This window comes from Heptranchias perlo, chromosome 39 (assembly GCF_035084215.1).
Source record: "Heptranchias perlo isolate sHepPer1 chromosome 39, sHepPer1.hap1, whole genome shotgun sequence".
NCBI classification, from domain to species: Eukaryota; Metazoa; Chordata; class Chondrichthyes; order Hexanchiformes; family Hexanchidae; genus Heptranchias; species Heptranchias perlo.
Window position 1 is genome coordinate 17,206,040 of NC_090363.1, and position 17,005 is coordinate 17,223,044.

Here is a 17,005-nt window from a genome sequence, read left to right on the forward strand (position 1 = left end):
CTTGTCCCTTTAAATATATGTTTTTATAGGGGATAATTTTTGGCGACGCTTGTCACGATTTCATTGTCATTAGCAATGGATCTGCCTTATTGAGGCCTCTGCAGCGGACTGTCATGTCAAGTCAGGTGACATCTCACTGTTGTCTACGTGACACGTGACATTAGCGTTCAGCGCCAGCTGTTATTGCAGTGCCATTAGAATGTGGAGACAACATCGGTTTATCATATAATCGATGATAGAAGAGCACATCTACAATACATTACATCTCTTACTTGCAGTCTCTGCATTTTTGTGTAGTTGTATATGCAAATATTAAAGCGACACGTATTCCGCTAGTTCAGGAGACACATCCTAAAAGCTGCATGATCAGTAACATTGGAACTGTGCGGCTGAGTTTGCCGGATTGAAACTGATTACAGTTCTGTCACACGTCTGGGATAAAATTTGCTCCGGTCACAACAGGTTGCAACATCCATCGTTTGTCCGTGAACATTTCCTCTGCTCCATATTCCCAGTGATATTCTAATGCTTCACTAAAATACCACAACATAGGAAATCTTTAAGAACGTTACAAACAGAGATTGGATGAATTTTTAAACACTAGCTTTATTTCAGTTTTCCTTTCGGCCCCTCGCACACCAACCATTCCTCAGACTTATTCTCGCTCGAGGCAAACGCTGCAGGAGTGTTTCAGAATCGCCTGCAGGAGAACCGAGTCAGTCAAGTATCGAATTCAAGAGATTCCCGTCTAAATTTGCAAATTGTGTTCAATCACTTCTAAAAGCTATTCAAAAGTAAATAAAACCTGGCGCTTCAACACTTCATCCTTGCTTTCCAATTTGCTCAGAAACATCAGCTTCAGAAGTGAGGAAATTACTGGCACCAAATTCACATCTGGCTGCACCATGCAAAGAGGTGCAGCATCAGGAAACTCTCTGAGGAACGATTTTGCCGCACTGGTTGTTGTTTTGTGTGGACATGTTGCCATGAGCATCAATGAGCTGTTGGGGGGATTGCAAAGTCTGTTTACAATCACAGATTTTGTGCATCCTTCGTTGTTCTGTGTTACCACCAGACTCAGTGTCCTGTTGACGCTTTCAGCGATACAGATCTGTTTGCGTCAAGACAATGATCACAGGAACCCCGCCACACTGATTACTATCGTCACTGTGGTGTTCAAAATACCAAATTCGTCACCTTTACCCAGCATGCATTCTCCGTAATATGATTGCGGAATTTTGAAAGATATGATACAAAATAAAATTAAGAAATTTGAAATCTAACACAAGGTTCGCTGGCGATCAAGAGTTGGGGCACGAAGCAGAAAAATATAACGCATATTTTATTAAATTTATCGAAGTCTTTTTCCTAAGTTGCATGGTAGGATTTGTACTCACGACCTCTGTTTTACTGGTCTGGTACCATAAGCACTGATATAGAGTGTCCTTTGTAACGCAATGTCCGGAAGGGAGCCCATATAATTCAATACAAGGAGCAACACCCAGTGGAGAATTGAACACTCTCCGGGGTCTGGATGAGTTGTCTTTGTTCTCACAATTCCAACAAATTTACGAGCACATTATCTGAAATAAATAAAAGAGTTAGACGTGTAAGGGTGAGAAGAGCAATATGTGCAGAATAAGTGGACACAGTGCAATAGTTATTTATAATAGAATATCAGGAGGAATTGATGTGAGGGGAAATTCATAAAGGCGTTCAGATTATGAAGGAAAGTAATGCTATCAATACAATTTGGGTAGATAGATAACTGGATAGACAGATAGATAGAGATTGATAGAGAGATAGATGAACAGATAGATAGATGGATAGATAGGCAGATAAATAGATAGACAGACAGATATACAGATAGATAGATAGATAGATAGATAGATAGATAGATAGATAGATAGATAGATAGATAGATACATAGATAGACAGATACATAGATAGATCAGCAGTATGTGAATCATACCTCTGCACTTGGCTGTAAACCGACTGTTCCTTTAAGTCCAAACCCTGTGAAAAGTTACAGCAAAGGTGAGAATTCTTGATCACTCGATAATTCAGTTAAAACTTGGTTATGCTGGAAACGGTATGTCTGTTCTGTACACTTACCATGTAAGTCGAGTTCAAATCTGTCGAATCCTGGAACATAACGTTAATTCAGTTAAATTCAGGAGCATTCAGACATTGGTATCGACAAAATGGCGATATATACATGGAAAAAGGCGTGTCTAAATTTGTTCAATGAACGATGGTCTCAAAACTACAGAATTAAATATTAGCAGCAGCTCTGTAGACGAAAACAACAGACGGAATTAATTCATCTTCTATAAGGACTTGCTGAGGAACGATGCAATTGATGTACGGCGATATCGAACAGATATAATTGTCTGAAATAACAGCGAGGGAAGGCTTTGCCGCGTTTTATGCTGTAGGCGTGTCCGTTATTTTAACTAAGAAGTGAACTCGTTTATGTTAAATGCGTTATGAGTTGGTAAACTATTGCCTTAAACAGTAATTCGACCGTGGGTTTGTGGTTAAGGAATTGGTTTTGTTCATAAACATTTGGAAGCAGACGATTCAGTTTGTCAACATTTAAAGGGACACCTTTCAAAGAGGAGCGCGGATTGACAAATTATCAACACAGGATTGGATTTACCTGCTCAGTTGTCTTCCTTTGAAGAGGAACGTTGATGTAGGGTCCCTCTGAAAGCATAAAGCAGTAGGCTTCAATCATTGCAAATTCACGTTTGCTGTTCTGCCTGATAAATGCTAGATATTATCTGATGTAAACCAGCTCATCAATTCTGAAGAAGCGTATAAAACTCTCTGCCCTTTCTCTCAACAGACACTCACAGTCTGGTTGTGGCTCTTCAGCATTCCCTACTTTATCCCAGAATAGAGTCTGTGCCTCTATGAAACGAGTCTGCAAAGTGGCGCTGATAACTGATAATGTCTGCCATTTTTATATCTGACTCTTCCGTCCCACTGAGACTCAAGTATGAGATGTTTAATTGTGGGCGGTCGGGTGGAGTGCTGAACATATATGCTGAAAATAGGCGATAGCCTTGGTTCTATGCTAGCACTCTCCCCCCTGACCCATAAGGTTGTCTGTTCGAGTCCCACTCCAAAGACTTGAACATGTCACCTGGGCTGACACTTCAGTGGAGTACTGAGGGAGCACTGCACTGACGGAGGTACCTTCTTTCGCACGAAACGTTAAACCGAGGCCCTGTCTGCCCTCTCAGGTTAACGTCAAACATCCCACTGCACGATTCAAATAGGAGCAGGCACGTTATTCAATGCTATCGATATAAACTTAACATTTATCACCAATGCGCATCACACAGAGATTGTGAAGCTCAGATTGACCGATATGCGCTGGGAAGAAGACAACGAAGATATCTCACTTAAAAAAAAACCTTGGATAGAGTATTCCTGACCGCTTTTGGAGAACTTTGTTCTGATTTTTGTTGTTGTTATATACGTACTCCACGTCGATCAATCTAAATTTAATGTTCATAAAATGTCCTTCATTGGAAGTTCCGATTGGGAGGGAAAGTAAAACTTTGAAGAACATATAGAGAGATAGAAATACAGATAAATAGATAGATAGATAGAGATTGAGAGATGGAGAGGCAGATAGATAGAGAGAGATATAGCTATAGATAGATAGATGGATAGATCAATAGATAGATCCATAGATAGATATAGATGGATAGAGAAAGAGAGAAGAGATTGTCAGCGGGAGAGAGTGTGAAGAATGATTGAAAGAGCGGGATTGAGAGACTGTACATTAGAATTGTGAAAACAATGATTTCTGATAATAGCTTTTTCTTGCACTTTGTCCAAGAGAAACTTAGACGATGAGTCACCGCAGTTGCTTTCATCACGCCTCCCTCTCGATTGACAAGATTAGCAGAGATTTGGAGATGGTGATAATGATAACTTTGGACGACTGTGAAAAATTGCGCTATCCAATTAACCGACCGTTATGATCCACGCCCGATTTTACTTTGTGTTCAAGTTTATAGAAGGAAAAATCTAGCATGCGGAATGATTTACACCAAGGGGCAAAAGTAAATAAGTAAATTCAGAAACAAATAATCAGAGCAATTAATTTGATGTAAGGGGATAAAATTAACTAAATAGAGGATATCAAGGTTAAAGGGATTAGGATTGCATTAAATAAAAATCTGATATACATAAATAATAAATAGGAGTTAAGGGGATTCCAAAATAAAGAAGTTACTAAACAAAAATAATTAGTTACAAATTAACCTGGAATCAAGCTAAATCCATCGAGTGGTCCTGGCGGAACCCAAACTGAGCATCGGTGAGCAGGTTATTGGTGAGTAAGAGCCACTTAATAGCATTGTCGACGACACCTTCTGTAACTTTGCTGATGAGTGAAAGTAGACCGATTGGGCAGTAATTGGCCAGATTGGATTTGTCCTGCTTTTTGTGGACAGGACGCACCTGGGCAATTTTCCACATTGTCGGGTGGATGCCAGTGTTATAGCTGTACTGGAACAGCTTGGCTAGAGGCGCGGCTAGCTCTGGAGCACAATTCTTCAGCACGACAGCAAGATGTTTTCCGGGCCCATATCCTTTGCTGTATCCAGTGCAATCAGACGTTTCTTGACACCACGTGGAATGAATCGAATTGGCTGAAGACTGGCCTCTGTGATGGTGGGGATATCGGGAGGAGGCCGAGATGGATCATCCACTCAGCAATTCCGGCTAAAGATGGTTGCAAACTCTTCAGCCTTGTCTTTTGCACTCATATGCCATCATTGAGGATGGGGATGTTTACATAACCCCCTCCTCCCGATATTTGTTTCATAGTCCACCACAATTCACGACTGGATGTGACAGGACTGCAGAACTTTGATCTGATCCGTTGGCTGTGGAATCGTTTAGCTCTGTCTGCAGCAGGTTGCTTCCACTGTTTAGCATGCATTTTGTCCTGAGTTGTTGGTTCACCAGCTTGGCACCTCATTTTTAGGTATGCCTTTTGCTGCTCCTGGCATGCTCTTCTACACTTCTCATTGACCTAGGGTTGATCCTCTGGCTTGTTGGTAATGGTAGAGTGAGGAATATGCCGAGCCATGAGGTTACAGATTGTGCTGGAATACAATTCTGCTGCTGCTGATCGCACACGGCGCCTCATGGATGCCGATTTCTGAGCTGCTGGATCGGTTCTGAATCTATCCCATTTAGCACGATGGCATTGCCGCACCACAAGTTGGATGGTGTCCTCAGTGTGAGGATGGGACTTTGTCTCCACAAGGACTGTCTGGTGTTCACTCCTACAAATACTGTCATGGTCAGATGCATCTGCGACAGGTAGATTGGTGAGGACGAGTTCAAATAGGGTTTTCCCTCGTGTTGGCTCACTCACCACCTGCCACAAGCCCAGTCTGGCAGCTATGCCCTTCAGGAAATGTCTCTGCCCTGAGACACTTCGGGTCAGAATCCTTGAGCTGGAGTGCGAGTTAGTGACAATCTGACATTTCAGAGAGTGGGAAGAATATTTGGATCGTTTTCTCCAGAGTGCAGTCACACCTCAGAGGAAAGCACAGGTACAAGAAGGAGAGAGTGGGACTCACAGTCAGCTGGATGTGGGAAAGCTAGTGGAGGTGGGTAAAGTGATCCGACAGACAGCGGTTCTATCCAACAGGTACAATGTACTTGCTATCTGTCACAAAATGAAGATTCAGGCTTGGGGTTGGGCAGGCAGAATGGTAACCATGACACTTTGGAGCACGAGGTAGTCCGGGGGTTGCGGGCGGGGTGGCGTAGGAGCAGAATAGAAAGTTGTAGTCATAGGGGATTCACTAATAAAGAGGATAGACAGCAACCTCTGCAGTCAGGGCCGAGAGCCCAGAAGGGTGTGTTGCCTATCTGGTGTAAGGTAAAGGACATCTCGGAGCAACTGGAGAGGAGCTTGGAAAGAGAATGGGCGGATCCAGTTTTCGTGATTTATGATGATACCAATGACATTGGGAAGAAAAGGGAGGAGGTCCTTCTAAGAGAATAACAGAAGCTAGGAAGTAATTTAAAAAAGAGAACTTCAAGGGTGATAATCTCGCTATTACTCCCCAAGTCACAGGCTAGTTGGCATAGGGATAGGCAGATCAGGAAGGTGAATGCGTGGCTGAAAGAGTGGTGTGGGAAGGCGGGGTTCTATTTCATGGGATACTGGCACCGGTATTGTGTCAAGAAGGAGCGGTACCGCTGCGACGGGGTCAACCTGAACCGGAATGGGACCAGTGTCCGAGCAGAAAGTCTAAATCGGGCTGTGGATAGGACGTTAAACTGGGAAGACGAGAGTGGCCGGGGTCTGGGGAATATCATTTAAACCTGAAGATAAACAAAATAAATTATAAGAGTAATAATCAGACAAAGGTAAGGAATAAGGGTGACATGAACGGTGAGGGAACAAACACAGTTATATAACTTAAGTGAGGAACAAATTACGTTGCCTCTACAGCAATATGCACAGCATCCGAAACAAAACGGGAGAACTGGAGGCAATAATTCGTGGCGAGGAGCCAGATGTAGTAGGGATAACTGTCACATGGCTCCAAAAGGACTGGCAGTTAAATATTGCAGGATATAACATATTTAGAAAGGATTGGGAAGATAGAAGGGGTGAGATAGCTGCACCAATTAAAGAAAACATAATGGCAATAGAAAAAAAAGGGCATAAGTAATATTAAGATAGAAATAGATTCCACATGGATTGAGACGAATCTATGAAATGAATACAAAAATTGAATAATATTCATAGGGGTTTACAATTGCCTCAGATAAATTGTCAAGAAGAGGTAGGTGAAGGGGAAAGGGGATTGGAGTTTGTGCAGGGTGTATAGGACTCCTTCCTTACCCCGTATATGAGAAGCCCAACAAGAGAGGAATCGCTGCTGGGTCTTGTAATAGGAAATGAACCAGAGCAGATAAGTGAAGTAAGCGTAAGAGAACATCTAGGCAATAGCGATGAAAACATAATAATGTTTAAAATAATGACTGAGAAAGACATGACAAAGGCAAAGTCAAAATAAAAGCTCAGAAAAAAAGCTAATATTGAGGGGATGAGAATGGAATTAGGTAAGATAAATTGGAAAACAAAATTGACAGACAAAGAGATAGAACAGCAGTGGTAAATATTGAAAATGGTAATAAATAGAGTTCGGGAGAAATATATTCCTCTAAAAATCAAGAACAAACTAACCAACAATGAAACCCCCTGGATGAATAAAGAGACAAGGGTAAAATTGAAAGTAAAGAAAATGGCATAATTCCATTCTCATCCCCTCAATATATAGACAATGAAGGAAAGAATGTCAAAAGGGAATACCAGGAGTTTGGGAAAGTAGTAAAAAAAAAACAATTAGAAAAGCAAAGAGGAACTGCGAAATTAAATTATCACGAAATTTAAAAAGAAATAGCAAAGCATATATCAATAAATAAATATCAAAAGAAAATCAGGATAGGGATAAGGCCTATTCATATCGGTGCACAAGATAAACTAAAAGGTAATGACAGCGAAATGGCAGAAATATTAAATAATTTTCATTCTCCCAGCCTCAGTATTTATCAGGGAGACTGACAAGCCGGGCATGATAGTAGAAGAAGGGACCTATTAAGACATTTAAGATAGAAAGGGGGAGATAATTGATACAATATTCAGGCTTGGAGAGGATAAAACACCTGTTCTGGATGAATTGCATCCACGCATATTAAAACAAGTAAGGGAAGAGATAGCAGATGCGCTACTGAGAATCCCTACGTGGTCAGTTTTCGGTAAAATATTAAGATGCCTACGTGGCAAAGAAGCAGAATGCAAAATGGTTAGAAAGGGTTAATTAGTTAGTAACTGAGATTGATACAAGTGGCCTGGCCCTCCTGCTGGGCCATATGTTTGCTTAGTCAGCAGGCCTGCATTGTCTTATCAATGATAGGTCTTTGATGTGAGTCAAGGACTGGTCTGAATGTCTCCATGTTTATGGCAGATCAATATAGGGAACGAGCTTAGCCAAAGTTGAAAGACATTCCAGGTTGGGCAGGTTGGGAGATAAGGAACAGAAGGGACAGGGAAGAACATTCCAAGTTGGAAAGTGAGGAAGTTATCCCCTTTGATGTCTAACAGCAGCATGATCAGCACATGGACGATTTATGATTGGTCGGAATTAATGTAACCTCGCATGGCAACCTATGCCCGGCTTATGATTGGTGTTGACCCTCGTTAAGTATGTTCCAACCCTATTGATTTGTATAAAACCGTGTGGATTTCTGTATGTTGTTGTTCTTGCTCTGCCAGCATAGAGGGACTCTATCAGGAGTCCAAATCAATGCTGCAGACTAAGAACCCTGCTATTAAAGATGTGTTGGACTTTAAAATGTATTCGACTTCAGTTATTACTGAACCAGACTGAGGGGAAAGAATCCGGATCGTCACTACTACAGCTATAAAAACATTCAGTGGAAAAGGGGATAGTGCAAAAGACTGGCAGACAGTTAATGTGATTCCTTTATTTAAAAATGGAGATAGAACAAGTCCAGAGAACTATAGACCAATTAGCTTAATGTCAGTGGTGGGAAAGATAATAGAATCTTTACTCAAAGATGCAGCAGAAAAATCCAGTAAACGAAAATATAATAAAGAGCCGTCAGCATGCATTTCAGAAGCGAAAGTCATGCTTGACCAACCTTATTGAATCCATGAAGAAGTAGCAGAAACGGTAGACAAGGTTAATTCAGTACATATAACATATTTGGATTTTCAAAAGGTCGTCAATAAGTAACCACATTATAGATTTATAACTAAGGTTAGAGCATGTGGACTCAGGGTAAGTTGCAGAATGGATAGCAAACTGGCTGCAACACAGAAAATAGAGAGTCGGGGTTAAGGGTAGCTTCTCAGACGAGCAAAAGGTGGGAAATAGTGTTCTACAGGGATCGGTGCTGGGACCATTGTTGTTCACAATTTGCATTAATGAATGGACTCGGGAATCGGAAGCACAATTTCAAAATTTGCGGACAGCACCAAATTCAGGGGTGCAGTTAATAAAAAAAGGAAGAATGTTTCAGAATGCACGAAATTAATAATAAACTTGTAGAATCAACAAGTAATTGGTAAATGAATTTCAATATAGATAAGTGAAAGATGGTGCATTTTGATAGGAAGAATAATAAGAGTTAAATGGTGCAGAGGAGCAAAGGGATCTCGAGGCACAGATTTACAAATCACAGATATATGCAGGTTGATCCGGCCATAAAAAGCAAAGCAAGCCCTGGGGTTTATTTCTACAGGGTTAGAATTGTTAAGCAGAGAAGTCATGTTAAACTTATTTAGAACCTTGGTTATACAATACTTGGAGTATTGTAAAAAGTTCTGGTATCCATAGTATAAAAATGGTATAGAGGCATTGGAAAAGGTGCAAAAAGGATTCACAAGGATGATACTGGTACTGCGATAATATACTTATCAGGAACGATTAAACAGGCTGGTGCTCTTTTCTGCAGAAAAGAGAAGGCTGGGGTGACCTGATAGAAGTCTTTAGGATAAAGAAAGGGTTTGATAGGGTGGACGAAGAGAAAGTATTTACACTTATGGGGGAGTCCAAAACTAGTGCTCATAAATATAAGATAGTCACTAATAAACACAATAGGAAGTTCAGGAGAAATTTCTTTCCCAAAGGAGCGGTTAGAATGTGGAACTTGTTGCCACTACGACTGGCTGAGGCAAATAGCATAGATGTATTTAAAGGGAAGCTCGCTAAGCATACGAGAGAGAAAGGAATGGAAGGGTCTGCTGATAGGTTTAGATAAATTGGGAGGGAGGAGGCTCATTTGCAGCATGAATACTGGCATAGACTAGTTGGGACGAATGGTCTGTTAATGTGTTGTTCACTCGGTGTAAATCTATATCATCGGCGGCCAATTCAATGTCACCCATTTTACACAATGGTATAAAGTTAAAATTAACCCCTAGACTTCACACCTCACTATGTTGTGGCGATATCCAATTTCGGAGCTGGGCAAATACAAAAGAGGATGCCTCAGTGTGTATAACTATGTAACCATTTCATCTCACATCCATTGAATAGTCTGTTTGTTTACTTCCCGTTTGGTGATTTGTTTCTGCTTCTCAAAAACAGAAACATCACAATTCCTTATAAGTATAGAACTACATCATAAACTCTCCAGACTCCAGCACAAATTGACAATGGATTTATAATGCAGAGAAGTGGGGGCGATGAGGGTTGTTGGCATGGGAAATCTAATTTCTTTGGTTGCCCAATAAATGCATTATGCACTCGCAAATTAGGTAGAGATCAGAACAGTGCGAAACTCCATGTTCTGTGGTCCAACAGCACGACTTAATCTCAAGCTCAGAAAAAAACCCTCCCAGTGTGCCACTGTGATAAGTCCCATTTCCCAAACCAATTTCCCTTATTATCTCTGTTCAGTCAATTGCAAAGTTACTATGAGCCTGTGTAAAGGTTTGGAGAGTTAATCGTACCCTCCAGAAACTGGTTCAGCACAATGAGACTCATGTCATGTAGGGCCTTTGCAGCTCGCAGGAAGGAGGCCAATAACTTTATCAGTCCCCACAGGACTGGAATCCAGAAATGATGCACAGTGCCAGCAGAGTGATAGAATTGTCACTGCACACCTGGATGGGCAGCTGCAACATCGCTCAAGAAGATTAACACGATCCTGGGCAGAGGAGATCACTTGATTGGTGCCTTTGATACTGGGCTCAAATCTCCACCTCTCTAGCTTTGGGCACAATGTTTTTATGATCTTTTGGACGCACAGGTTATCTCTCTCCACTCTGAACTTTACCACCAATAGGGACAAGAGCACCAACGTGATTCAAACCCCGTTATCACCACCTACCCCTCCGAGCATAACAGTGGAACTGAGGATCACTGGCATCACTGGTGGTGCATAAGTGGCAGTAAATGTCAAACCGCTCGATTCGCGGTGTCGCCCAGGACAGGTTTCTACCCCAGGGAGATATTCAACATCGTTTGAGACTGATGGACCGAGAGGCTGGTGGTGGGGTGAACGTTGTCTACGCCCATAACCCGGAATGTGCTCATCGTGAATCAGCAGCCCGTTTGCAACCCGCCCGAATGTCCTGCCCCATTGAAGTCAGTGAAAAGCTAACAGGGCGGGGTATCAAATTGGCTTCCGATTGGCTATCCGTCCATTTCGCACTTGTGGCAGAGAACAATTTCATCCTGGTTGCTAGAATTTATTTTTCTGTCCAGTCGATCAAGTGAGTTGAGACCGGAATCTCCTCATAAATGGGACTCTTCTTCAACACATGGACTGTTTCAGCTCCGTGGAGAGTTGTGAATTAGGGAGAAAGTAAACAGTTGAAAGGAAAGAGAAAAGCTTTCCCCATGGAGCAAGTGTGAGAGTTCAAGTTGAGATCAGACCTTACAATAAGACCAGGAATGTGAGCACCCAGAAGAAAGATGAAAAGTAGAGTGGTAGAACTTTTAAATGCCAGCCCTGAGTGGAAATACCTATAGGCGGTGCAGCTACTCGATTTACATGTTATTTTTGTTATATTTACCTGCTGGTTTGTATTTTGTTTTGATCAGTAAGCCTAAGAGAATCAAGGCAAGAGCAATCACCGCCACTCCGGCGAGAGCACCTGCGATGATTATTTTGCTCTTTGAATTCGTGGACGAAGCTGTGAAAACACCATCTCAATTAGAAAAGAAGCGCAAAGTCCAACTAACTATCCACATGTAATAGTAAACGTGTATAATATTCACATAAGTTCATTGTGACATTTGTAAAAGTTCATTTTATGTCTACTAATTTTACTTTCGTGGGATCACTCACAAGCCATTCTTCAGTGTTTAGCTCCCACCCACACACCCCCTCCCCCCACCACCCACCCCGCCAGTAATGAAGCATCCCATTAAAATTCGGTCTGATAAATGAACGGTAACATTCACATCACAAAACTACCAAATAATGACCACCTAGAGCAACAGAAAGCCCATCTAGCTCCCCAGGGTCCAGCCTCAGTCAATGATTCGTGGGTCATCACTGACCAGAAGCAGAAATGTACCCGCCCTATGAACAGTGTTTGACGAGCAGGACAGGGGCTGGGCACTCTGCGATAGGTGGCTCACTTCTTGATTTCATAAAGCCTCACCAGTATGATAACGCTCAAATGCCGAGTGTGATGCAACACCCATCTTTAATTAGATTTGGTGCTGCTTCAACACACAACAAACGAGGCTGCTTTTAGGTTAGAGCAGGTCGTCTGATCAATGCCCCATGGAATCGAGATCCAACCCCTCCACCACTGGTGCACTGTGACAGGCGTATGCCTGATCGACAGGACACGCTGTAATAACTCATTAAACGACAACACCTCCCTCCCCTCCGACCTCCAACACCCTGAAGGGCAGGAGTCGAAACTTTATGGGAACAGCATCACCCCCATTTTCCCCTCCAACGCACAAACCATTCTGATTGGACATACATCGCCCGTCTTCCATTTTCGCTGGGTCAATCATCTCGAATTCCAAGCCCATTATCTTGCATCACCGTGCCCAGAAGGACTGAGTGGGTCAACGAGGAAGGCTGCACTTTCACAGAAAGAACAGGATTGGGCAATGAATGAGCCCAAACCATACTAAACCATGTAATACTAAACGTGTATAATATTCACATAAGTTCATTGTGACATTTGTAAAAGTTCATTTTATGTCTACTAATTTTACTTTCGTGGGATCACTCACAAGCCATTCTTCAGTGTTTAGCTCCCACCCACACACACCCTCCCCCCACCACCCACCCCGCCAGTAATGAAGCATCCCATTAAAATTCGGTCTGATAAATGAACGGTAACATTCACATCACAAAACTACCAAATAATGACCACCTAGAGTGTCGGAGGCTTCCTCCTTCGTCAGGTTTTCACATCGTTCACCTGACGAAGGAGGAAGCCTCCGAAAGCTTGTGAATTTAAAATAAAATTGCTGGACTATAACTTGGTGTTGTAAAATTGTTTACGTTTGAACCAGTAACAGCAACATTCTCAAAATGTTCAAAACGACTTTTACAGGGTGCAAAAGGAAATAAAAATCGTCCTTTACGCTTATCTCCGGGGTGTGCACCAATTTCGATGTCCGTCTACTCAGATTTATACTGGATAGAACCAGAAATCATTGCTCCGTGTATCAGATGTTACCTCAAAAGTTCAGCACCATAAAAGGGTGAGAGAAGCAAATTGTTCCTTTTCGTATCATCAAACTCTTCCCTTGGGGAGGTTAGTCGTAAATGACGAGTGGGTTTTATGGGCTCGTGCAACATATGCCATGAGGGGAAAGCCACACCCACCAGACACGCCTATCTCACTGGATGTCAATAATTCAGAGCCAGAGCTCGGGTCTCCAGTCGCCAGGGCTGTGTGGAGCAGGTATCCAAACCTGCACTTTCTGACTCAGAAGTGGGAATGCTGCCACTGAGCCAAAAGCTGTCTCCAGACAGTTGGTGTCAATGCATTGATAGTTCAGAAGAAAACAGGACTAGTTCAGGTTTCTCTATGTCCTCCATTCCCTCCCCCAGTCTTAAAACTGTCCATGTCTAAGTGGACTGGTCTATGGTAGAATCTCCCCATTTCCTGGCTGGTCCTTTTCTGCTCACTTTCTAAATAACATCAACTGGTGCAATTCGTCAAGTCAACACCCGTTGACTGCAAATCACCACAGCCGTTTCACTCAGCTGTCTCCAGGTGCATTTAGCTACAAGGCAGCAAGAAGCAAATAGGAAACCGTTTCATGAGAGAAATGTTTCACCTGAAGTTGTTGTTGCTGGAGTCTTCACAATCGGATTGACGTCATGTGAAGGTTCTACAGAAAATTAGAACAAATTAATAGGTGAAAAGGAATTTAATCAAAATAAGCAGCGGGGCTGAAAATTGACACAAAACTGATGAAAGCTCCCTGTGTGTGAAATCCACCCAAATGATTGGCTATTGTCCTTCAGGGCGGGACCCGAGCTGCACGTCCCAAACTACGTGGTTAACTTTTACTGCCCACGAGGAAACTTGGAATGAAAAATAAATACTGTCTTAACAGTGCCGTCCGCATCGAAAGAACAAACTAAAAAAAATACACAATTGGAGTTTGGGAAGCTTTTTCAATAAAATCCTAATACGTGTCGAATACAATTGAAAACGTGTTCAGGACTATATTAACTCCGCAAACACTTCAACATAAAACAGCGCATGGTAGCGTACGGGCAAGAAACACATTAATTAATATTCTTCGGTCCAATAATTTAAGGACGGTGTTGATCTGTTGAAATAGCGCCACTATTCAAAATAGTGTTCAAACATCAGTTAAAAATTTGGGCACGGTGACACTATTCAATAAACAGGGCAGACTTGCCACCCTTCAACTTAACACAATAATATCCAGTTTTCAAACAGTGAGCTCCGCCATGTGTACACGGGGAAAGGGCTAGCTCTTAGCATGTCAGGTGCTTTCAGTCTGTAAATGGATCCTGTAGATATAGTCTCAGAGCCACCGTTACTTTACAGCAGGTCTTGGTTTCATGTTTCTATCATATCTGCACCAATGCGTGGGTCCGCCTGTCATGTGCTGCCCATTTAATGGAAGGATCCATTTTCCTGTGCACATTTCACTTCATCCCCAATTGCCCACCCCCCTCCCCTCACATACACCGAAACTGAATGGTTCCCAAAGTCTCATCATCTGATTCATTCTTTCAGTTACTACTCTTTGGACGGTCCGAGCCTTTGGATTAGTGGGAGAATTGCCACCTGTGAGTCAGAAGGTTGAATCCTGGGAGCGGATCTCAGGTTCGACATCCAGCGGGATACATGCTTCCGGTGGATGTGGGCGCCTCCCCCTCCCCCCACCCGCCACATCCTTGAGATTGTGGGTGCCCATCAGACCTTCCCTCCAGACAGGAGTAATCACCCTGTTGGCTTGTATGAAGATAGCTACAGCCATGGATAGAGTGTTCACATCCTGGGAGGCACCACCGACCAGAAGCTTAAAGAGGAAACTGTGGGTACATGAAGGTACTGTAAGATGACCCACTCATCTCCTGACCTTTCAAAGGCTCTGCTCCCTCTTCAGTACTCAAGGAGGGAGGGCAATGGAATAATCATCAGTAAGCTGGATGTAAGGAACCAGAGCAGCACCCGGGGAGCTCAACAACATGCAGGACATGACTGTCGTATAAGGAGACATTGGGTCGACTCGGCCTGTATTCACTCGAGTTTAGAAGAATGAGAGGGGATTTCATTTAAACATATAAAATTCTGACAGGGCTAGAAAAACTAGATGCAGGAAGGATGTTTCCCCTGGCTGGGTGTCCAAAACGAGGGTCAAAGTCTCACGATAAAGGGTAGGACATTGAGGACAGAGATGAGGATACATTTCTTCACTCAGAGAGTGGTGAACCTTTGGAATTCTCTACCACAGAAGGCTGTGGAGTCCAAGTCACTGAATATATTTAAGAAGAAGCTTGGTTGATTACTGGACACAAAAGGCGTCAAGGGGTATGGGGAGAGAGTGGGAATATGGTATTGAGATAAAGGATCAGCCATGATCATATTGAATGACGGAGCAGGCTCGAAAAGCCGAATTGCCTCCTCCGGCTCCAATTTTCTATGTTTCTATGTTTCTATGACAGAGCAGTCTGCTGACACCACGTTCTAAACTTGAAACTGGGAGGATATTTATGGACATTGTGAATCATCCCTGGCAAATGGAAGTATTGTTTGAGATGTGTGCGAACCTGGTATCTCCAAGAGGCGGCTGTAACACCAAGACATTCCATCCTTCAACATTATCGTATACGTGTAGCGTCCCGCATCGCTGTGTTGAAATTTGTTGATGTGTAAACTCCTGAAGTCGAACTTGTGTCGTTTGTCTTGATGAATCAGCATTCTGTTCCGTTTCCATTCGATTTTACCCCATCTCGAAGTTACACTGGTGTTTTTAATTTTCCAATCCAGGCTCTTAAAAAAGGACGGGCCGGAAATCTCACAGGTCAGGCTGACGGAGCTTCCTAGGGAAATTGGACCGGCCGGGGTCACAGACACTGTGGAAAAAGGATAATCGGTTAAATTGATAAAAGCCATCGTAGTTTAAATCGCGGTCTAGAATTTCGATCGCGGCCGATTACGAGCAGGGGAAGATGCTGCACGCGCATCTTCACATCGTCCCAGTCATCACATTAAATTCGTGCTGGGACCTCATTAAAATAATTCAAGTACAACCAGCACTACATCCATTATTCATTGGCCTGTTTTAGGTTGGGACAAGGGATTCGAAATTGACTAAGTGACCGGAAACAGAGGGTAATGCTGAACGGTTGTTTTTTGGACTGGACGGAGGTGTGCAGTGGTGTTCCCCAAGAGTTGCTTGTAGGACTACTGCTTTTCTTGATATATATTAATAACTTGGACTTGTGTGTACAGGGCACAATTTCCAAATTTTGCAGATGACACAAAACTTGCAAGTGTAGTGAACAGTGAGGAGGATAGTGATAAACTTCAATAGGATATCGACAGGCTGGTGGACACGTGGCAGATCGAATTTAACGCAAAAAAAGTGCGAAGTTATACATTTTGGTCGGAAGAACGAGGAGAGACAATATAAACGAAACGGTACAATTCTAAATGGGGTGCAGGGACAGAGAGATCTGGGGGTATATGTGCACAAATGGTTGAAGGTGGTGGGGCAGGTTGAGAACTCAGTTTTAAAATATAGTACATGGGATCCTGGGCTTCATAAATAGAGGCTTAGAGGACAAAGGCAAGGAAGATTATGATGTACCTGTACAAAACATTGGTTCGGGAACAACTGGAGTATTATGTCCAGTTCTGGGCAACGCATTTCAGGAAAGATGTGAAGGCCTTCGAGAGGGTGCAGGAGAGATTTTCTGGAATGATTCCAGGGATGCGGGATTTCAGTTA

General features: G+C 42.7%; 1 protein-coding gene across 2 annotated transcripts in view; it reads right to left on the reverse strand.

Annotated features, from left to right (window-relative positions):
• Positions 1-270: 270 nt before the first annotated feature.
• Positions 271-17,005, reverse strand: part of LOC137304951 (uncharacterized) — a 30,863-nt gene continuing 14,128 nt past the window's right edge. Inside the window, exons 3-8 of one of the 2 annotated variants that reach the window (XM_067973731.1) lie at positions 15,823-16,128; positions 13,848-13,901; positions 2,663-2,709; positions 2,116-2,145; positions 1,973-2,016; positions 271-1,583 (exon numbers count right to left, since the gene is read on the reverse strand). In XM_067973731.1, the coding sequence (XP_067829832.1) occupies positions 1,580-1,583; positions 1,973-2,016; positions 2,116-2,145; positions 2,663-2,709; positions 13,848-13,901; positions 15,823-16,128 (485 nt within the window). In that variant the 3' untranslated portion in view covers positions 271-1,579. The remainder of the gene's footprint in view (positions 1,584-1,972; positions 2,017-2,115; positions 2,146-2,662; positions 2,710-13,847; positions 13,902-15,822; positions 16,129-17,005) is intronic. The other variant, XM_067973732.1, reaches the window with a different exon arrangement.